The 23,233-nt window shown below is 42.6% G+C and overlaps 1 protein-coding gene across 1 annotated transcript in view; it reads right to left on the bottom strand.

The window, feature by feature from the left end:
• Window positions 1-23,233, bottom strand: part of PLXNC1 (plexin C1) — a 74,373-nt gene that overhangs the window by 10,679 nt on the left and 40,461 nt on the right. The window contains 10 exon segments of the mRNA XM_086610025.1: window positions 1,598-1,660; window positions 1,662-1,687; window positions 2,902-2,934; window positions 2,937-3,078; window positions 15,250-15,396; window positions 16,799-16,997; window positions 17,559-17,683; window positions 18,166-18,207; window positions 22,089-22,192; window positions 22,572-22,673. Of these exon segments, the coding sequence (XP_086466151.1) occupies window positions 1,598-1,660; window positions 1,662-1,687; window positions 2,902-2,934; window positions 2,937-3,078; window positions 15,250-15,396; window positions 16,799-16,997; window positions 17,559-17,683; window positions 18,166-18,207; window positions 22,089-22,192; window positions 22,572-22,673 (983 nt within the window).

Raw genomic sequence — 23,233 nt, 5'->3', positions numbered from 1 at the left:
AACCTCCAACCTAACTTGCATCTGCCTGCAGAAACCACAGATGAAAAACACGGGCTTGGACAAGATATCCAGGGATGACAGTGACAAAATGGAGCAGACTCATCTGCCATGGCACCCATGAGCCATGGCACACCATGTGCTCTGGAAGTGCAAAGCTGCCAGGTAAAATTAAGGAGCACTTGCAATAGCTGTCTGCAGTAAAGAGGGCGGGTATTATCACATTAGACAGAAGTTCAAATGAGATCAAATCAAATCTAATCAGATTCAATCTAAGTTGACCTTTGCTGCATAGACTCTGACTGCAGCACTACAATGTCCTAATTTGTACAAAACCTTTACAAGTGGCGTGGAGGGAAGTTTCGTGTTAATTACAGACAAGATTCAAGCGAGGCACAGGAAAAGCTGTATTTAAGACACTGGATGGTGACTCAGGACATCTGGCTTCACTGCTGTCTCCCTGGGAGGTAAGGAGAGCAACAAATGGCTACAGAAATCTGTAAAGTGACTCCAAATGAGCTTGCTCCAGATCTGAGCAGCCTTGTGCTCTGTCCAAGCTACCAACAGTCCTGCTAGGAGTCCTTGTTCCTCTCTGTGGCTGCCACTCTATTTACTCACGCAGACAGCAACGTGTTCAGGGCTGGCTCAGGTTTCTCAACACCATGCTGCATTGCATGGCATAGACCTACACTCATCAGCAAAACTAAATAAATAAAATTGATTATCATGTTAAGAGCCAGACTTTCAAATTCAACAACGAGGCATGAAGAAAGCTCACTAAAGCACTCAGCATACTAACCTCATTTACAAAACCTATCTGTAAGCATCACAATGTGACCTACCATATCACCTGAGGCCAATCATCGTTGCACATTTTAACCTAGTCTCTCACCCTCTATTTTGACTAGTGTCAGTGGAAACTCCTTAGGCAACGCTGCTTGCTATGCTTTTGCAACATGCTACACACAGAAGGGCTCTGCCATCAACTTCAGCCTGGTGTGTTGCTGCACTGATATAAAGATTGCTGCAGCATTGAAAGGTCTGCTTTACAGGTGCAACTGGAAAGGGAAAACTTACAGTACAAGTGGCAATAGTAGATGGAAGCAGAATAGAGAGAAAAAAGGAAGGAGAATGACATAGGAGGTCTCAAGAGAAGAGTGAGCAAATTCATCAGTCCTTTTTATTCTGACTCTCAGTGAGGCTTTCACCAGTATCACTACCACCTGTTCAGATAATCAAAATATGAAGTGGGAAGAGGTAAACAATTACTCATGGTGCAACCAAAACTCAGCAGCAGAGACCAGAAAAGACTCGAGGCAATGTTCATAGCTTTAAATCAGATGCTCTTTTAACTGAAATGCTCAATAGAAATAACAGTTTACCTGGTATGCTTGAACCAAGCAACCCTGCAACCTCTGAAAAGTAACAGAAAACATATGACTCATTGGCAAGAAAGCTGCGTGTCACACATTTCTTTACTTCTGTGATGATGCTCAGCTATCCTTCAGATTTTGATCAGCCAAGTTACTTATGTGCAGACAGCATTTGGGAGTTGGGGAGAAATTGCTTCGCGATTCATTGGTATGGCTTCTGTGCTTACCTCGTAATGACCGATGGTATTTAGCTTCCTTATCCCATCCTCCATCACCTCTGAGGAACCATCGAATATCTAACAATTCTCTTTGCTGCTCTCAGACACAAGTCTGCAGTATGACAGCAACAGGAACAATTACATCCCAATGACATTCTCGCTGTACGGATGTTTTGTAAAGAAAAACAGCACCTAACCATTTTTGGACCAGTGGCTCCCAACTAAGCTGTTTCTCTCTGTGCTGTGCTAGGTCACATGAGAGTAGTTTTGCACTCCCACACTACAGCTTCCTTTTCTGGGGTGACAGCCTGGATGGCTTCCATTACTGCAGGCTATTGCTGCTTCACTTTGTGTTGGTCAAGGCAGAGTTTTTGGAGGTGCTCTCACCTAATCTCGCTATTCTTTTGCACAAGTGCGCCCTGGTGTTATGGACATGTTGGGACTAGAAGAAAGGTTTCACAAGCCACTTCTAAGAGACCACCAAAATGAGCTGTGTAAGACTGATCTAGTATTTGTGAAGGGTGGTCAGGCATTGATGGTGGGTATAACCATCAGATATAAGAGTAAATTATCATCGCTTGCCAATGCAGCCACTGAGAAGGTGAGAAAGTATCAACACCTTAAAGAGCAAGTCTGGGATGTGATGAATGCCAATAATATGGAGTTTGTTGGATTTCCTACTGGAGCACATAGGAAGTGGTGTAGTGGGAACTACTGGCTTCTATCTGACTTTGTGCTCTCAAAAACGCAACAAGAAAAGATGACTCAACTATTCTCCAGAAGGACTTTATTTACATCTGTAGATATAGTACATATCTTTGCGAGTCACACGCAAACGATTGTTATAGACCTAAACTGACTGTAAATGAACTCTATTCGTGGGTTCTCATGATCGAGGGAAATGTAGGACTGTTGGAAGGAAGGGGATTAGGAGGGATAATAGGTAGGGACTAAAGTACTTGGTAATCATGACGTGTCATGTTATCCACTGACAAAATTAATCAACTGGCTCCACTTAGGTGGAGTGGCCACCTTACTTAACCCAGAAAAGGAACACAGAAATTATATGTGTTCAATACATAACATCTGTTTGCTAACTGTGCTGAAGTCCTTGCAGAAGTGAAGCAGATGTAGTTCCAGTGTTCTACCTGGTAGCTTAAATGACCTAGAATTTCCCCAGCAACTCCTTACAAAAGCTATGTTCTGCCTAAATGCTAAAAAAAAACAAAGCCAAAGGTAGGAATTCCTAAAAAGAAAACCCCACAGACAGACCAGTGAACTCCATGAAATATAACACAGTGACACTCTCTTACCAAGACCAATTTCATCCAGCTGAAGACCATAGAGAAGCCATTCTTATTAAGGAAAGCCTGAAGGCTCTTCTCCTTGGCTTGGCCTATGGTATCGCAGTCCAGAACATTAACTTGGATAGTTTGACAGGCATCTCCACTCTCATTTTCTGGGATTTTTTCAAAGATAATGTTCACTGTCTGGGGAAAGAAAGAATAACTGTAGGTTATTTTGACCTACGGGGAACACCTGGCATGGAAAACCTACAAACTCCTGACAGCAAACACGGGAGATATTCATCATATTTATTATTAAAGGTATTTCAAACAAAGATTTGAATGAATTACACAATGAAACATTTAGGATTGCTCACGTACGAAGAATCAAAGATACACAGCTATATTTCAAAAAGTGTATTTAGTATTCTGCTTTTGTGCAAATCTATTTCAGTGAATTACCAAAAAAAAAAAGACAGGAGACCAGGAAAAATTGCAATGCATGTTCTAGAAAACCCAGATCTTTTATTTAAAATGAATGCCTTAAAAGCCAAACTGTAAGCGACTAGAGATCTGATAAGGTTGCTAAGTAAGTCGTCATGGTAAGCATGATGAGTGATCTTGAGTGGATAGGAAGCAGTGTTAAAATACATATTTACATCAGCAGATTATGCCGAGTACCTTATATCATACAAAAAAATACACCTCCCCTGGAGACATCAACAAGCTGTCTGCATACAGCCACATCTCTAGAGGCAGCAGAGACAAGGCTACTGCAGGAGCAGTGGAAAGGGAAAGCTTGCAGCAGACAGAACCCAAAGAGGTCCAGATCTGCACAGAAAAGTGTGATTTATTCTATTAGCTATTACTCCAGGTCAAACACCCACACAACCTGTTCAGTTACAACACCCCTGCCCTTTAACTCACAGATGCTCTTAGCTGGGACACAACTCATCTACTAGGCTGCACACAAGGTGAGTATGGGCTAGGAGGAGGTGCCAATGAGACTGGGTGACCATCTATCTCTGGGAAATATTTTTAGTCAGGTTGTATTTCTGGCAGATCAATTGCTTCCAAAAGGCAGGGGAAAAAGGGATGAGCATAGGATTGCTAATGCCAAGTGATAATAGCACTCATTTCCAGCGACACAGCCTGCTCCTTGCAGAGACATCACTGTTCAGGCTACATGGATACAGACATTCTGCTGCAGATGCCTGGGGACAGAATTAAAACAAGTGTTTTAGGTGTCAGTCCTTGACTGCAAGTAGCATAGGAAAATCTACATTCTTGAACCATTCTGGCTGTTGGACATTTCGGGTATAATACGTATCTTTTGACTAAAATGTGAGCACTGCAGGTGTGGCTCAGTGAAGGAGTGATCATTAGAAGAGGAAGCAACCAAAAAAAATTTTTTCCCCCTGCGGTCATGTGAAGGAAAGAACTTCTGTCCAGGTTGCTGCAGGGACAACTTTTCTCTCTTCTCAGAAAAATGGGTAGTTATTCATAGTTGTAGAATGCTATTTTCTGCTTTATTACCCAGCAAGAGTGGAAATTACGACACATCGGTGGTGAAAAAAGTAGTCCAATGAGACAGAAATTAACTTCACTGTTTCTACAGAAGCTAAAGGAGTATTAAAAACAGGGTTGCAAAACTCTGAAGATCAGGATTTAACAAAGACGAGGATGTAACTGAAGTAACTGAGAGTAATTTAATCAGGACACCGAGATGTTTAATTGTGAGGAAAATGAGTTCATGGAAAGGACAGACGGAATGGAAGAGGAAGAGATGTGGGAATAGTGCCTGCAGAAGGAGAAGCAGACTGGATGCCATGCCTCAGGTTGAAATTTCATGCGGAAAATTAGTAAAAAATATATTGGCACAGGAATGAGGGAGTCATGCTTGGTTAGGCCCACAGACCAACTGAACAGACAGCAGTCCTGTCCTTGACTTTGCCTGCCCTGAGGTCATGGTCTTGTACGATAAAAATGCGGACTGGGACTCAATTGTGTTTTTTTCTTTGGAAAACTCATTTTAATCACAGTCTTTGCTGGTCCCCGAACTGATCTTTCTGGAGTCGCTGCTCACAGTTTAACTGATCTTGATTTGTCCTCACATCCTTGGAAGCATTCCCTTCTTTAGTTGATCCTTTCCACCTAACACTGCAATATTCATGTTCCTGCTTCTCCTTCGTTTCCTCTTCCTTTCAGACTGTCAAAAGAAACTGTCTTTTTCCCTGCTGTGTTTCCTTTTCAGCACATGCTCTCACACAGATTGCACATAAATGTGCAGTCTCTTCAGTTATTAGAGAGAGTCCTCCCATCCCCACTCAACTCATGGTAGGGTGACAAGACCGTAAAAAGAGACTAGTCCTTTATGTTGGTGGGAATACAAGTCAGTTACGGTCTCCTTAATTGAAAGTATCCACAATGTGAGGATAATAACAATACTTTACAACTCAAAGAAGTGGTCAGATGGGAAGAAATATTCAAATGCATAAAAGTCTCTAAACCAAGAGAGCCAGACAGTTTTGCTGATATGATTTCCTGCACAAGTTAATCTTAAGTGATGAAGCAATTGATGGGGAGCTAGGAAAGTCGGTTATTATTATGTCTCCCCTCTGTAGCTGAACTTTTCATAAATCAGATTCAACCTGTCTGACAGCACAATCCCTGGCTTTAGAAACCATTAATCAGAGGCTGACAGTCACAATCATTGCATTTAGACACAAAGTGTAAAACTGGAAAAAGAATCAGAAATGACTGTGAAATTATGAAAGCCCTCTTATGATCAGCTCTGAAGGCTAGAAAACATTTAAGAGAAATCACAGGAGGACACATGGAAGTCATGAGGAAACATCATCAGGCCGTTCTCTAAGCTCTCTCATTTTGCAAAGGAAAAAAAAATACAAGTTAACTTAGGGGAAGATTCAGGAGGAAGTTACAGGACATGGTTCAACCTAGTAATATCAGGAGCTGAGACCTCGTACTCATTAGTAAATTAGTGGTTAGCAACACAAAGTCACAGTGCTCTTCAGCAAAGGCTTAACAGAGGTTGCAAGAATTGTTAAAGGCTACTTAAGGAAAACAAGACAAGCATCTGCAACTACTTTTATAGGAACTAACTCGGAACCTAGCTAAAAGACAGTAACAAATTTTAAAAACTTTTTTTTTTTTTTTACACATGCAGTGACGTAATAATGACATTTAAAGACAATGTTTATAGATTCTTTCTAGATTTGTAGTTTTCTTGAAAATCAATTTCAAACAATGAATTATTTAGTAAAGCTATATAATAACCATAACAAATAATAAATGAGATGTGATTTAATAAAGAAATGTGACAATACCATATTTTCTTAGAAGTAAATGAAAAAAATCAGCTGGGATATTCAAGGGCTTTTATTCATTACCCTGTTCTCTATGCATCTGAACAAAGCATATTTCCATTTATCAGACAGACTGAAAAAACAAGGAAAACTTTTGATTGGTAAAGTTAGAGACTTATGTAAGGAAGGCAGCACCATGGCACATAGCACAACGAAATTGCCTTAAACCTAATCCCCTGCCTCTGGGACTACGGAATACAATAAACAGGAAAAATCAGGCTGATCGTATGATCCTTCTGTAGCAGCCAGAACCATTACCCATGAAGAGGTTATAGAACACCTAACAAATTGGCATAGAAAACACTACAGGAGTTAAATTTAGGCTAGATGGGCACTATGCAAAGCAAGGGTTGTACTCTCGATGCTACAGAATGGTACTCAATCCGTATCTAATTTGAAGACTCCCCCGTAGCCAACATCTGCACCGCTCACTGCCTAGCAAGGGCTGTTGCGTCCTTTTCTGCTGATGAAAATCCCCATATGTCACATGCTTTTAAGAGCTTCCTTATTTCTCACAAAGCGTGCCTACTAATACCACAACCATGGCGTCTTACTAGGAAATTGGGTTCCCTGTCTCTGCTTTACTCCCTTACAGCCCTCCCACTTCTTCTAACACCCTTCTTGTAACTCATAAAGCAGTTGCACACTTTAAACAACCTTCCACCACGTGGCCTTGCTTCACTTTCAATAAAAGGCTATTGGCTGAACAAGTGAATTAGATCATTTCTTCCCATCGAAATATGCAAACTCATTTCAGCGAAGAATTCAACAGCCCAAATTCCTTTTTTTTAAAAAAAAAAAAAGCAGTGACTATCCAAAAGAATGCCAGAGCACCAAGTCTACCATATGAAGAAGTCCCCCTTGGTTTTCCACAGAAGAGATTCTCCCATGCCAGGATGGCATTGTGTAGCTTTTCTATTTAAAGTGAAACACTTCAGTGAAATGATAACACTCAGCTGTGCACCGTGCTTCTTCCTTAGTCATTGAGCAAATTATCCACCGAGGGGTGCAGCTGCTTGTCTGCCTGTGAGAAACAGGCTTGCTTGCTCAGTCTGCGAAGAGGTTCCACAACACACTCGAGCCTCTTTAAAGGCGGTTTTATTTCTCAATACTCAAATATAAGCACAGCGTGAAACCACACAGCTCCTCAGCTCACACTAGACCAGTGCTTTTAGAAGCATCTTTCCTTCAATTCCTCTGCTTGACTATTTACTTCAGCAGCCAATCTCTGTTCAATATCTGACCCTTTCCAGCACAGAGGGATAACAGTAGGGGGTTGGCTGGTCCCTAGGTCCATGACCTTTTTAAAAAAGGCATGGAGCCCAGCCAAGGGACAACTCCAATACAATTAAAAACCAACATGTTTCTTAGTTCTCTTTTTTCCCTGATACAAATGGCCTGAATTTTAGAAAACCTGTCCTGTTCTTCCTTCTTTATCTACGCCCAGTGCTTCTTCCTTCTCCTGTCTCAAGAGTTTATCTGCATAGTGGAGTGTTTAGGAGAAGATCTGTGGAGTTTCCCTTGATTTTTAGGAGCCTGTCTGTATCCTGCTTTTATTGGCTTGGAACTGAAGTCCCAATCCTGAAAGGAAAGATCGGCATGCAGAGTGCCTACACCCTTGTTTGTGCCCTGCCACTGACTTGAGAGTTGAACTCCCTACCAGATGCAGCCCTGTGTCCTCAAGTGTCATCACAGCTTAAAAATCTGGTCTGCAGATGTGCTTCAGTGTCTTTCTACCACCCTCTTATTAGCTGTGGTTTTATACTTTGCTCTGAAGAGGTAGGTTTTAATGTACCGCTATTGTGGGGCTATGGAAAAGGGCAAAATAAAATACCAACGAAATATTGCAAGACTCAGAATGTAACTGCAGTGAGCAAATCTGCAAATGTATTTGAAAACTCAGCTCAGAATTTATTCCATTTAGAAAATAAAACCTGCAATCCTTTAGGTAGAAATTTTCTTCCAAAGAAACAAGAAAATACTTAGATCCCTGACTGTACACTCACAGGTCCTGCTTGTCATTCCAGTGCATGTGAAGTGCTGTTAGTGAGAGAAGAAAAGACGACTCCTTCCACTTTAGCATCCTGTTAAATGCTATTCTTGAAGAGAAAATATCTTAGACATAGATAGCCTATATCTTAGACAAAACATCAAAAAAAGCTGTTTCCCTGTCCAGTCAGAACTAAAGTCATAGACACATAGAACAATTTGGGTTGGAAGGGACCTTAAAGACCACCTAGTTCCAACCCCCCTGTCAGAGGCAGGGACATCTTCCACTAGAACAGGTTGCTCAAAGCCTCATCCAACCTGGCCTTGAACACCTCCAGGGATGGGACACCCATAACTTCTCTCGGAAACCTGTTCCAGTGCCTCACCATCTTAAAAGTGAAGAATTTCTTTCTTATGTCTAATCCAAATCTACCCTCTTTCAGTTTAAAGCCATTGCCCCTTGTCCTATCACTACATGCCCTTTAAAAAGTTCCTCTCCAGCTTTTTCCTAGGCCCCCTTCAGGTACTGGAAGACTGCTACAAGATCACATCGGAGCTTTCTCTTCTCCAGGCTGAACAACTCCAACTCACTCAGGCTTTCTTCATAGCAGAGGTGCTCCAGCCCTCTGACGATCACTCATCTCCCGCAGTGGCCCTCCTCTGGACTCGCTCCAACAGCTTCATGTTCTTCCTAAGTTGGGGACCCCAGAGCTGGACGTGGTACTCCAAGTGGGGTCTCATGGAAGCAAAGTAGAGGGGCAGAATCACCTCCCTTGACCTGCTGGCCATGTTTCTTTTGATGCAGCTCAGGATACGGTTGGCTTTCTGGGCTGCCAGCGCACATTGCCGACTCATGTTGAGCTTCTTATCAACCAGCACCCCAAGTCCTTCTCCTCAAGGCTACTCTCAATTCATTCTACGCGCAGCCAGTACTTCTGCTTGGGATTGCCCCAATGCATGTGCAGGGCCTTGCACTTGGCCTTTTTGAACTTCATGAGGTTTGCAAAGGTCCACCTCTCCAGCCTGTCAAGGTCCCTCTGGATGGCATCCCTTCCCTCCAGCGTGTCAACCACACCACACAACTTCATGTCATCAGCAAACTTGCTGACAGTGACACTCAGTCCCACTGTCCATGTCACCAACAAAGATGTTAAACAGCACTGGCCCAAACACTGACCCCTGAGGAACACCACTCGCCACTGGCCTCCACTTGGACTGCGAGCTGTTGACTGCAACTCTTTGAGTGCGACCTTTCAACCAATTCCTTATCCACCCAGTGGTCCACCTGTCAAATCCATGTCTTTACAGTTTAGAGACAAGGTTGTCATGTGGGACAGTGTCAAATGCTTTGCACAAGTCCAGGTAGATGACATCAGATTCTCTTCCCTTACCCTCCAACACTGCAACCCCATCATAGAAGGCCAGCAAGTTTGTCAGGCACGATTTGCCCTTAGTGAAGCCATGTTGGCTGTCACCAATCACCTCATTTTCCATGTGTTTTAGCATAGTTGCCAGGAGGATTTGCTCCATGATCTTGCCAGGCACAGAGGTGAGACTGACTGGCCTGTAGTTTCCCGGGTCTTCCTTTTTTCCCTTTTTAAAGATGCTGGTTATGTTTCCCCTTTTCCAGTCAGTGGGAACTTCACCAGATTGCCACGACTTCTCAAATATGATGAATAATAGTTTAGCAACTTCATCTGCCAGTTCCCTCAGGACCCGCAGACGCATCTCATGAGGTCCATGGACCTTCAGGTTTTTGGGCTCTATCTCTGTAATTTTACTCCAGGATCCTCCTTCCTTTTCTGATGGTTTTAAATAGAACATTCAGCCATGTCTCAACTAAGTCCAATAAACCGCTGGACCTTAGTGGGGAAAAGTGTCTTATTAACCCTATAACAATATCATTACCTCCTATTTAAAAGCAGGAATACAAAGTACAAAGGCAGCAAACAACATTCAAGAAAAGCTATCTGCTTTCTCACTTCCTCATCCATCTGCAGACAGCCTTCCCCACTGATACCGAGTCCTTCAGACCACTTCCTGTCTCTCCTCTTCCCTGCAGACTGCCCACAAGACCCTATCAGTGGCTGTATGCATAGAATTAGCGTTAGGAAAAGTATTCAAGGCAGCACTCAGCAGTTTCAGTCAGCTATCCCCCACAGGTGCTCTCAATTTGAATGTGTGCTATAAATAAGAAAAGTCAATCAATTCCACAGGACTAGATGTTCCTGTGCACTCTACTAGTAACAAGCATATTGAGCTTGCTTGAAAATTGTTGCTCTGCGTAACTACTTCTTTTTGCACCCTATGGCTATATATAGCAACATATTTAAACTTACCCTGGATCCCACATGCATGCCACAATGCAGTGCACAAACAAGGAAACCAAAGATATGGTATTATGCGTTTAATTTTCAGTCACAAACTTCCTTTCCAAATGCACACTGTGGTAACTTAGCTTGAAGTACCTTCAAACGAAGCTTCCAACAACAGCTTTGTAAATAGCTGTAAGAAGATTTCACTATAGATTTGTCAGTCCAAGAGCTTTCAGCAGAAAATGACAATCCAGAAATGTTTCACAGAAAGGCTGTCATTTCAGTGAGCTTCCTATGTGACCCAGGGAACTAAGCCCAACAGATTGCTGACCAGCCAAAATTTCCAGGGTCATGTAGTCTACTCCAGTATGTGGCATCTTAGGACGTCCAGGTTCTTGCTGTAAAAATGGAAGATGGGCAGATCTGGAAGTCCTACCTGAGGCTCAGGATATGGGCTCAGAAAAGGACTGAATTGTCCTCCAAAGCCCCCAGCACTTGCAGTGTCCCTGCCATGGCAGTTCCTGCCGTGGCAGTTTCTGCTCCCAAACTCTGAAGCCCACTATTCAGTTGCACTTCTCATACTCCTAAGTATGTCGGGTAACTCTGATAGGGAGCCAGGAGTTAAGAAGGAAGCAAGCTATGGTAATGACTGGAAATGCAGATTTTTAAGTTCTGAGACTCAAAATCATGTGGAAATTCTGGAAAAAAAAAATCATAGAATTCTGGGTGTAACTGTAAAATAGGAAGCACTTTCTGGTTGCTTTGAGAAAGGTAAGCAATCTACGGTGAAGTTCGGAAACTTAGCTAGGCTTCCCCGATACCTTGTTTTTAATCAAGCAATTAATTAAAATCCACCACACTGTAACCTTGCTAATTTGGAGCTAATAACATGGAAACCCACGGCAAATTATTGCTGCCTGAAGATTAGCCACAAGTAAACACAAAAGAAAAATAAAACCTCTGCATTCCATTTTTTCATTCATTGGAAAATTGTAACAGCTTAAATTCTAAGCATATGTTTATATTTTCGTAGTACGTAGTAAGAAGGAATTTCAGTACTTTGAGACTTCATTAAGTCTGCTGCCTCCCTGGGGCGTGGGTTAAGGACATCGCTAGGAAACTTCCTAGCCTGGTACGGCCCTCAGACTATTACCCATCACTGCTCTTCCATGTGGGTGGTGACGACGCCACAATGCACAGTCCAAGGGTGATCAAAAGAGACTTCTAGAGCCATGGGATGGCTGGTAAGGGGATCTGGAGCACAGCTTATCTTTCCCTCTCTCCTTCCACTTGCAGGCAGTGACATTGGAAGAAACAGACACATCCAGTCTACTAATACATGGCTCCATGGCTGGTGCCACTACCACAGTTTTGGAGTTTTCGATAATGGGATGGCCTACACAGCACCAGGCTTTCTGGTGCCCGATGGGATTCATCTTTCTCAAAGGGAGAAAAGGGTCTTTGCTCATGAGCTAGTGGGGCTCATTGACAGGGCTTTAAACTAGACTTGAAGCAGGAGGAGGACAATATCAGGCTTGCTCGTGACAAGCCGAGAGCACCTGCAGAGCAGTAGAAAGGAATTCCAGCCACTCCAGCCAGTAAGTCAGTTCCATCGGAGGCCCAACTTAAATGCCTCTATGGAAATACACGTAGCATGGGGAATAAATAAGAGGAGCTAGAGATGTGCACATGCCTGCAGGGCTGTGATCTAATTAGCCCCACAGAGATGTGGTAGAATGAATCCTATGACCGGAGTGTTGGAATGGAAGGATACAGGCTCTTTAGGAAAGACAGGCAGGGGAGATGAGGAGAAAGGTGTCACTCTCTATGTCAATGACCAGCTGGAGTGCATGGAGCTCTGCCAGGGGATGAATGAGGAGCCAACTGAGAGCTTACGGGTCAGGGTTAAAGGGAGGGCAGGGACAGGTGACATTATGGTGGGGATCTGCTACAGACTACCTGACCAGGAAGACCGAGTGGATGAGGCCTTCTACAGACAGATAGAAGCAGCCTCATGTTCATGAGCCCTGGTCCTCATGGTGACTTCAACCACCACGGTATCTGTTGGAGGGACAACACAGCAGAGCATAAGCAATCCAGGAGATTCCTGGAATGCATAAGTGATCACTTCCTTCTCCAAGTGACAGAGCAACCAATGAGCAGAGGTGCTGCTACGCTAGACCTTGTTCTCACCAACAAGGCAGACCTGGTGGGGAATGTGAAGTTCAAGGTCAGCCTCAGTTGACCATGCAATGGTGGAGCTCAATACGCTTAGGGTGGTGAGGAGGGCGCACAGCAAGCTCACTACTCTGAACTTTAGGAGAGCAGACTTTGGCCTCTTCAGGGATCTGCTTGGTAGAGTACCACGGGATAAAGCCCTGGAGGGAAGAGGGGCCCAAGAAAGCTGGTTAATATTGAAGGATCACCTCCTCCAAGCTCAGAAGCCGTGCATCCCAACAAAGAGGAAGTCGGATAGAAACACCAGGAGGCCTGCATGGATGAACAAGGAGCTTCTGGATAAGCTCAAACACAAAAAGGTAGCCTAGAGAGGGTGGAAGCAAGGACAATAGCCCTGTCTGAGCAGCCAGGGATCAGTTTAGGAAAGCTAAAGCCCTGACAGAATTATATCTGGTGAGGGACATAAAGGGCAACAAGAAATGCTTCTGTAAGTATGTCAGTGATAGAAGGAGGATTAGGGAAAATGTGGGCCCTCTCCAGAAGGAAAAGAGAGACCTGGTTGCTCAGGATATGGAGAAGGCTGAGGTACTCAAAGACTTTTTTGTCTCAATCTTCATGGGTAAGTGCTCTAGCTGTGCTGCCGAAGTCATAGAAGGCAAAGGCAGGGATCGGGAAAATTAAGAACTGCCTACTGTAGGAGAAAATCAGGTTCAAGACCATCTAAGAAACCTGAAGGTGCACAAGTCCATCGGTCCGGATGAGATGCATCTGCGAGTCCTGAGGGAACTGGCAGATGAAGTTACTAAACCATTATTCATCATATTTAAGAAGTCATGGCAGTCCAGTGAAGTTCCCACTGACTGGAAAAGGGGAAACATAACCAGCATCTTTAAAAAGAGAAAAAAGGAAGACCCGGAAAACTACAGGCCAGTCAGTTTCACTTCTGTGCCTGGCAAGATCATGGAGCAGATACTCCCGGCAACTATGCTAAAGCAAATGAAAAATAAGGAGGTGATTGGTGACAGCCAACATGGCTTTGCCTGACAAACTTGCTGGCCTTCTGTGATGGGATTACAGTGTTGGAGGGTAAGGGAAGAAAAACTGATGTCATCTATCTGGACTTGTGCAAAGCATTTGACACTGTCCCACATGACAACCTTGTCTCTAAATTGTAAAGACATGGATTTGATGGATGAACCACTTAGTGGATAAGGAATTGGCTGGATGGTCACACTCAAAAGAGTTGCAGTCAACAGCTCGCAGTCCAAGTGGAGGCCAGTGGCGAGTGGTGTTCCTCAGGGGTCAGTGTTTGGGCCAGTGCTGTTTAACATCTTTGTTGGTGACATGGACAGTGGGACTGAGTGTCACTGTCAGCAAGTTTGCTGATGACACCAAGCTGTGTGGTGTGGTTGACACGCTGGAGGGAAGGGATGCCATCCAGAGGGACCTTGACAGGCTGGAGAGGTGGACCTTTGCAAACCTCATGAAGTTCAAAAAGGCCAAGTGCAAGGCCCTGGACATGCATTGGGGCAATCCCAAGCAGAAGTACTGGCTGCGCATAGAATGGATTGAGAGTAGCCTTGAGAAGAAGGACTTGGGGTGCTGGTTGATAAGAAGCTCAACATGAGTCGGCAATGTGCGCTTGCAGCCCAGAAAGCCAACCGTATCCTGAGCTGCATCAAAAGAAACATGGCCAGCAGGTCAAGGGAGGTGATTCTGCCCCTCTACTTTGCTTCCATGAGACCCCACTTGGAGTACTACATCCAGCTCTGGGGTCCCCAACTTAAGAAGGACATGAAGCCGTTGGAGCAAGTCCAGAGGAGGGCCACAAAGATTGTCAGAGGGCTGGAGCACCTCTGCTATGAAGAAAGCCTGAGTGAGTTGGAGTTGTTCAGCTTAGTGAAGGCTCCAGGGAGACCTTCTAGCAGCCTTCTAGTACTTAAAGGGGACCTACAAGAAAGCTGGAGAGGAACTTTTTAAAGGGCATGTAGTGACAGGACAAGGGGCAATGGCTTTAAACTGAAAGAGGGTAGACTTAGATTAGATATAAGGAAGAAATTCTTCACTCTGAGGGTGGTAAGGCTCTGGAACAGATTGCCCAGAGAAGTTATGGATGTCCCATCCCTGGAGGTGTTCAAGGCCAGGTTGGATGAGGCTTTGAGCAACCTGGTCTAGTGGAAGGTGTCCCTGCCTGTGGGAGAGGGGTTGGAACTAGATGATCTTTAAGGTCCCTTCCAACCCAAACCATTCTATGAGTCTATGTTTCACTAAACCTAACCTTTGGCTGTTAAGGCATGCTGTGAAGCAAGGCATGAGTGCTATTTGTGAAATGTATATTGGTGAAAATACCAGTTAGTTAAACTCTATTGCGTTTTGAAACTTTGTCAGCAACAACAATTTTATTATCTGGGTACTTAACCATCACCTTAGTGTCTAAGAGCTGTCCTAGAAAAAGAGAAACATTGTAGTTGTCCATGATTGGAAGGAACACAAACTGGCAAACATACCACTGTTTTGAATTCAGACACTTGCCACAGCAGCCAGTCTTCGTTGAGCGTGTACAGGGCTTTGCAAGTAATCGCATCAACTGGTCCTTTGTTTATCCTCTGATTGAGGGTTGTCACTAGCAAATAGAATGGTTCACCAATTGTCTCCTAGGACATGAAACAAACGCAAAGAACATGTTTATTTTTGTAGTCATTAAATGGGCACGAATAACTAGAAAAAAACCAAGCGTAACAAATTAAGTTGTTTCCTTTTAACCAAGTTGTTATCTTGCAATTAGAAAGAAAGTCCCTCTGAGCAGATTTATCTAGTTATTTGTTTAACCTCCATCCTTTGCTTTTCGATGTGAAAGTCTCATGCAAATAGTAAGGGACAGCTGGATCGTGTGACAAGATAGCTCACAGCCCCTTGCTGTGCACAAGCACACTACAGACAAGCTGCTCCTACTCCACCTGGCAGACGCTTCCTAGTTCCACCAAAGAGTGGGTGGGGGGTGAGACGTGCATGTGTTCACACGCATACTTCAGCTATTTCTCCCTTTTTCAGTCTTGTGAGAAAACAAGCTAACAACTAGTTTCCTTTTGAATTGGCATCTCCCCTTGTTGTCCCTGACAAAAACCCTTGGGAGCAAGGTGATGGGACATACACTGGTGTGTCAGTGAAAGAGGGAATGAAACTGGGGCTTCTCTTTCCTGCCTGAACCCCGGGCTTCAGGAAAGCACCTTAGAAAGGAAGGATGGATCTTTGTTTCCACATGACATCGTTCCTGCAGCCTGACTAAGGCATCTCCCTAGCACGGCTCTGTAAAGATGACTGCTGTATGGAGAACAGATCTCTGACAGTTCCTTGGTGCTCTCCTGGGGTTTCAGGAAATTGGAGTGAGCTGCTGAGCCTCAAACAATTCTGCTGCTGTATTAATGCAAGGACTGAGATGAGTGAAACCAACAGTGCGATACCATCACACTGGTATAGAGAGACGGGAAGCATAACCAAGCACTGAAACCAAGAACGAAGTGCTATGAAGTGGGCTAAAATAAACAAACAGTAAAATGAAAGAAAATGCTTATTTTGTTTCCACTTGAAGTCATTTAGTTCTTGAAGTCTGCAGTGCTGTTTGGAGGTTAAAAAGTTTGGAAAGAAGTTTAGTTTTCTGAAAGACAGTATTCCTTAAATCTCCACTACATTGTAGCTTTCCAACAGCCTGCATAGAAAGGTGCAGCTGCATTTTAACAAGTGTGTCAGCATTTAGTACGATCACAATACATCTCATGGAAATTAAATAATGTCTGACATGAGAAAAGGATAGGCTAGTACCGCAAAATTACCCAAATCTCAGCCAAATAAATGACATAATCATCGTTTACAGATACGCTCTTTTCTTACATCCCCTTGATGATAGCTAGCTAAGTCACCTAAACTAGAAGAGTGCAGGCTAATAATGTTTAAAGCATTCAGTCTAACATTTAACTGATCCCTCTAATAATTCCTATGAAAGAAAGCAGTTAAAAAGATTTTTTGTGTATCTTACATAGTGAAAAGATGTACACGTACCCGGAGAAATCCAGAAAGGCAGACAGACATCCAGTTTGTCAGCAATTTTTCTACCACAGATTCGGTTCGTCTGAGCAGGAGCTTAGGCTGCACATTGCTTGATTGCTCCATCAAGTCCTTTGTCAACACTTCCAAAATATGGGTTAGATAAACTAGCTTAGTTTGTAGTGCAATAGTCAAGAAGGATGCAAACAAGCACCTGTTAAAAAAAAGAAAGGAAAAAAAAAAGAATGGTATAATATTTGGCATTTTTCTTCCCAGTCATCTTTAATAAATGAAACACACTTTAGTGCAGTTCATATCCTAAGTTTTGCCTCCTCAGGCACAGAAACTGTCCACTGATCTCTACAAAAATAAAAAAAATGCAAGTCCATCTGCTCTTGTGATTATTTTTTAAACACGGAATTTGTGTCTCTAAATTTAATTCTGCAGAACAACACCTGCTTCAGTGACAGAACATTTCTAAACTGTAGAACTGTTGATCTAACTGCAGGAAGTGTTTACACTTCTGAAGTGAGTTTTCCTGCTCCTTTGCCTCTTTGTTTACATGTACAAACATTCTGATTTCTCTTTAATGGCTTGTTTTAATGGCAATGTTTTTTCTTCCTCAGCGTGTGCAGATGGAGAAGATGGGAAAATGCTCTGGAGTAATGCAAGCTTGTTTTTCAAGAAGTAGAAATTACATTTGTGTGCTACGATCCATGTTGGGTTTTCCTGCTATTTCTTTGTCTTGAAGATGATAAGCATAATCATACTATACCTGTCTTTCACAGAGAAATTTTTCTGCTTTTCAAGGGTGTGAATGAGAGTAACAAGAAAGTTCTTGTTACAAATTAAAGCATGCAACATGTTGAAGCTTTCGTCCTTGCTCGTTTGGTCTCTGCTCTGGAATAGTTAAACAAAAATAAGCAAACATGATGGATTCTTAATGCTCAGAAAAATGGTAAGCAACATATGGGATAAGATCCTGGCTGCATGCAAATCAGTCGTAATTTTGCATTTACTTCATGGGTCTCAGGATTTTACTGAAGATGTGTTTGCATCTGTGTACAACACAGAGTACACACATGCAGAGCATACATTTTCTGTCATACACACAAAGTGACACCAATAGTTAAGTTTGCCTGCCATTTCCCATTACTAAATTCTGGTTATTTTATTTAAATAAGTCACAATATACATTAGGTAACAGCATCTTACATATCAAATTCTTTTTACATATAAATCAACATAACCCTCCTCATGGGGTAAAGGGAACACATCGAAAATGCAATCTGGTATGTTCTAGGACAACACTGAGACAAGGGATACAATCACTCTTGAAAAAATATTTATTAATTAAGGCATATCACACTACATCAACTTACCTGTGGCATGTCTTCACTGAAGATGGATGCAAAGCCTCCTGACTAAAATATAAGACAGGTGATATTTATCATTCTTACATATACCCAAAGTTTCTAACACATGTACGTTAAACACGCCAAGCATGTTCCTGATGGCACACAACTTGAAATAAAACAATGTCAATGGCAGCTTCTAATGTAGCTACAGTATAAAAACTCTACACAAGAACTTCTGCAAAGGTGCTGCCAAGGTTCACTGAAAAGTGAACTCTCAAAGATGACCTGACATTGATTTCAGTGTTACTGTGTGTGACTCTATGCTGCTGAGCTGCACTAGCACAGCAGTGAACTAACGCTCCGCAGGAAAGGCTGTTTATCACCCTCATCTGCAATGTGCTGGCGTGCAAGGGGTGCTGCAGGCTGCACCGTTCTTGGACAGCAATGACAGCCTTTGGTATACAGGGTTTCTGCAACAGAGTGACACTTGAGTTCATCTGCCTCCATTCATTTCAAGGCACTTTATGAATGTTCACTAATGAACTCTCCAGGAGGTCCATGCTGTCAGACTCCAGAGAGGCACAGGTGCCACCACACATCCAGTCCTAGCAAAAGCTCTCACAACAAAGGGAAGCTCCCGGTTCTCAAATACCTTGTCAATGCCTCTTGTCTGACTCTTACATCCTATAAGGTCCCAACACAGCTGCATGCTCCCAAAGCAGCACCCTTGAGCAACAAATTCACACCAGTAACATCTACTGTCATCTGCTTTATCTGTGATGCTGACAGCCCTGATTTCCTTATAGAATCATAGAATCACAGACTGATTTGGGTTGGAAGGGACCTTAAAGACCATCTAGTCCAACCTCCTGCCATGGGCAGAGACATCTTTCGGCAGGTCATGTTGCTGAAAGTCCCATCCAACTGGACCTCAAACACTTCCAGGGCTAGATCATCCACAAATTCTCTAGGTAATCTGTTCCAGCGCCTTACCACTCTTAGAGTGAAGAATTTCTTCCTTATGTCTAACCCAAATCTGCCCTCTTTCAGTTTAAAATCATAGCCCCTCATCCTGTCACTACAGGACCTAGTAAGAAGTCTCTCTCTTTCTTATAAGTCTCCTTTATACTGGAAGGCTGCTAGAAGGTCTCCCCAGAGCCTTCTCTTCACCAGGCTGAACAACTCCAACTTGCTCAGGCTTTCTTCATAGGAGAGATGTCCTAGCCTTCCAACTATCTTCATTGCCCTCCTCTGGACTTGCTCCAACAGGTCCATGTTCTTCTTAAGTTGGGGACTCCAGAGCTGGACGCAGTACTTCAGGTGGTGTCTCATGGGAGCAGAGTAGAGGGGCAGAATCACCTCCCTCAACCTGCTGGTCACACTTCTTTTCATATAGCCCAGGGTACGGTTGGCTTTCTCGGCTGCAAGTGCGCATTGTTGGCTCACATCTAATTTTTCATCTGCATATTTTCATCCCTCCCTTTCCTTATTGCTTTGGATCTTTTCTCCCCTACCATACTCTTCTTTCTGTTCCTCCACTGGCCATTCCCACTTTTCGACAACTTTTCCAGCACCCCTAACACCACCTACCAATAAAACACACACACAGAGTGAAGCAAAAAGAACCACACTAAAGGTTAAAAATGCTTGTGAACCAGGAACAAGCAAGGTAGCATTGAACCAAACAATGCGGGAAATTGAGGCAAAACAGAAATAAAAATCCAAATTTAGCAAGTGAAGCAAAAATCAGGCTTAACGTAAGGCATGTTTTAAGAATACAGGCAACATCCATGTAACACCTACAAGCATTAAGCACAAAACAAAAGCAATCAAGCCAGATTAAATATAGAAAATTGAAGCAGCGGGAAACGAGAAGCTCAAAATGAAGTTGGGGTCCATCACTCTTTATTTTTAGGTATCTGACTCCCTCTTTAAGCAACTTATCCCGTCCTGAGAAAGATGTCTCAGGGAAGCGGGATGAATCACTTTCCTGAGCCGATCGTCTCTGCACTGACTTCAGGTGACGCTCAGTGAACAGCTTTGATGTCTGTGTTTAAACAGCTTACATGAGATGAGACAAAGCCCATCAAACACACTGGAAGGCAGAAAGAGTACAAGATGGACATGATTCAAACACATGAGGTTACTGAGGGAAGTGGTGGTTTGTCACCTTCTGTTAACCCTTCTGACACTCGATTGCAATCTACTACCCCATCACCTTTTCTGTTCATCTGTAATGTTTGTTTAGTAGAGCACTGCTCTCCTACAACATTCATACAGCACAAGGAGTGTTTGGACACTCCTGCAATGTGAACGACAAGTACTTAGCAGGAAAAATTGGTACACGGTACGTTAAATAACTTGCCTGACACTGCATGTCTGTAGAGAGCTAATAGTGGCAAGTTTACTTTCGTTGTATCAGTATTTCAAACTGAGACAAAATCGAATTGGAATCACCTCCAAAATCCACAGTGGCGTGAGACTTGCCAAGGCAAAACTGGAGCCCTTCACTTTCTGACCTCACATAATGCAACAGAGTAGCAGACTCCGTGCTTTTTTTTCTTTCCTTTTTACTTGTATAAAGCAAACCCTTTTTACCCAGACAGCTTCTACATATTGTTACTACTTTGACAGGGGACTATCACTAGGAAAAGATACATTCCTAAAAATAAAATTGCTATTTTAATGCTAATATGCCTGGCAACAAAACAAACCAAAAGGAAAGAGATGCAGAAAGTAAAGTTTTCTTAGTTCACTGTCTTCACACCTCCTAGTGACCCCATACAAATCAGACTGAGGGCATCACAGCAGTACCAGAAGAGATATTTCCACTTCCCTTTGGTGTGAGAACTGGACTCAAAGCATACAAAGATTTTGTATACATAATTGTTAAATATTATTCCGACTTAGTATCTGGTATCTGGTGGTGTATGAAAAAAGGCCCTGATTCTGCACTATCACATGTGCTTATCACAATGAGCTTTTAGTGGGATCACACTGGGCGATAAAGCGAAGCAGTGTGCAGATAAGACTGCAGGACTGGGCCACAGCAGTGACGAGTAACACATGAAGAGCAGTAGATAATTCGCATACATAACAGCTATACCCTAAAACACCACAGCACTAACCAAGGGTTTCTACTCATTGGTGTCGGTTACTCAGCAAACTATCACCAGCTGAGATCACAACTTCTGCCATCAGTAAATGCCAGTAAGCACTGGTTAACATCATGATATAATTTTGAAACCTGTGGCAAATGCACTTATCAGCATTATCGTAATTTGCCATATGCAAAAAAAATAGCAAGAGAACTAAAACATTCAAGAGAAGGTCTCTTCAGTCCTCCAACACAGCGGCACAAACTGCTCCAAAGAACAACAAAAATATCCACCTCTAAACTGGACAACACTTAAGTACTTATGTAATTTTTAAGCATTTGACCTGAGCCCCTTTGAATTAAGGTCTTACCATTTCTGTCAGCATCTTGGAGTAGAAAGTCAGCACGACCTTGGAGCCACTTCTTCACCCCACAAGTCTAATTAGGAAGTGTAATGATGTCAGCTAGCATGTCAGCTAGCCTAACTGTTACTTTAATTAGCTATAGCACGGAAAGTGAAAGCATGAGAACAAAAAAAGCAATGGATAAACTATAGCGTAGTTAGGATGGCGTGAAAGGCAAGTAGCTTAGTGAGGCTGGGCAAAAAAGAAATGGATGCACACACAACCCTTGAAAATTCAACAATGGTGTTACCTATAGTGTTTAGGCTTGGCTAATATAGAGATGGACAGCCTTAAGTGTTCTTTGCTAATTATTGATTGAAGAAAAGTTTCTTGTGAAAACAAAGTGTAATTACTGTGTAGTATTTACTTTAGTTATTTGATCCTGACCTTCCTAGCTTTTTCATTATTAGGCAGGGCTGACAACTGAAAGACTTGTAAATATTTACCTCTGGAAAGAAAGTTCTAAGAGCAAAGTGTTTGTAGTCAAGGAAGGGAACGGTTCCAAAACTATCCACTATGTCTAATTCATCCATCTGCAGTTCAGCAAATCCTGAAAAAGCACCCCCCCCTCCCCACCCAGAGAGTTAGTTAGTTGACACAAATCATTTTAACAATTATAACTTGGCCTTAATAGATGTTCCTTAACAAACAGTTTTCAGGGAAGAGGGGTTGATTTTCTAGCTGAAGCTCTTCGGAGTTGGAAAGTACCAATCCATTTTTTTCCCCACTTTTGCTGAAGAAAATATTACACACAATACTATTACCTCAGTACTATCTGCCACTGCAGTGCACACCAACATTAAAGAGGATACATCACAAAAATATTCTAGCAGCTATAAAATTAAAATGTTTATATAATGTGAGCTTCTTGACAGTTTCAGTTCAGAAATAATGCTGTACTCAAGGTCTATAAAGCTCTTTGGACCTACCCTCACGTATTTCCTTCCGAATCTCGTATTCCAGCAGTTCAAGTTGCTGACTCTGTTTACGAGTTAACTCTTTGGATTTGTATCTAGTAACTATGAATGCCGCTAAAAAGAAAGAAAAAAAGATTCTCAGTACAGAAATCACAGAACAGACAACTCCTATGCAGACATATTCTAATATTATTTTAAGAAACAAAAAGATTAATAAACGCTTGCACTCTCTGGGACGATTACTGTTTCTGTTGTTGTCCGTGTACCCATGAGCTCGAGTTATCTGGATCTAAATCCCAATTTTTAATAGAAACAATTCCTTTTAACAAGGTCTTAAAATTGTCAATCCAACTTTATTTGAAAGTACAGCACACCCTGCTATGTACAACCTGCATAGTGAGACACAGAATTTAATGACCACTCCTACTACTAGCAACCCACTTAAAGTAGCACTGATTAAACAGGAGAAACAGTTGTTTTGAACAGGGAATCCACTTGCAAATTTTTAACTTTTCTACAGTCTATTTTGAGAGAGTAAAAGCAGTATTTCGAGAGGGCAAAGGCATGCTATATGGCTCCTGTAAAGGTAATGCACTTTTTAAAAAGAAACCCAAACAAAAAAAAAGAACAACTATTTTAACTATTTACTCCCCTCAATTAGTAATGACCTACAA

The sequence above is a fragment of the Tauraco erythrolophus genome, chromosome 4 (genome assembly GCF_009769465.1).
Source record: "Tauraco erythrolophus isolate bTauEry1 chromosome 4, bTauEry1.pri, whole genome shotgun sequence".
NCBI classification, from domain to species: Eukaryota; Metazoa; Chordata; class Aves; order Musophagiformes; family Musophagidae; genus Tauraco; species Tauraco erythrolophus.
This window is presented reverse-complemented; position numbering and strand designations above follow the sequence as displayed.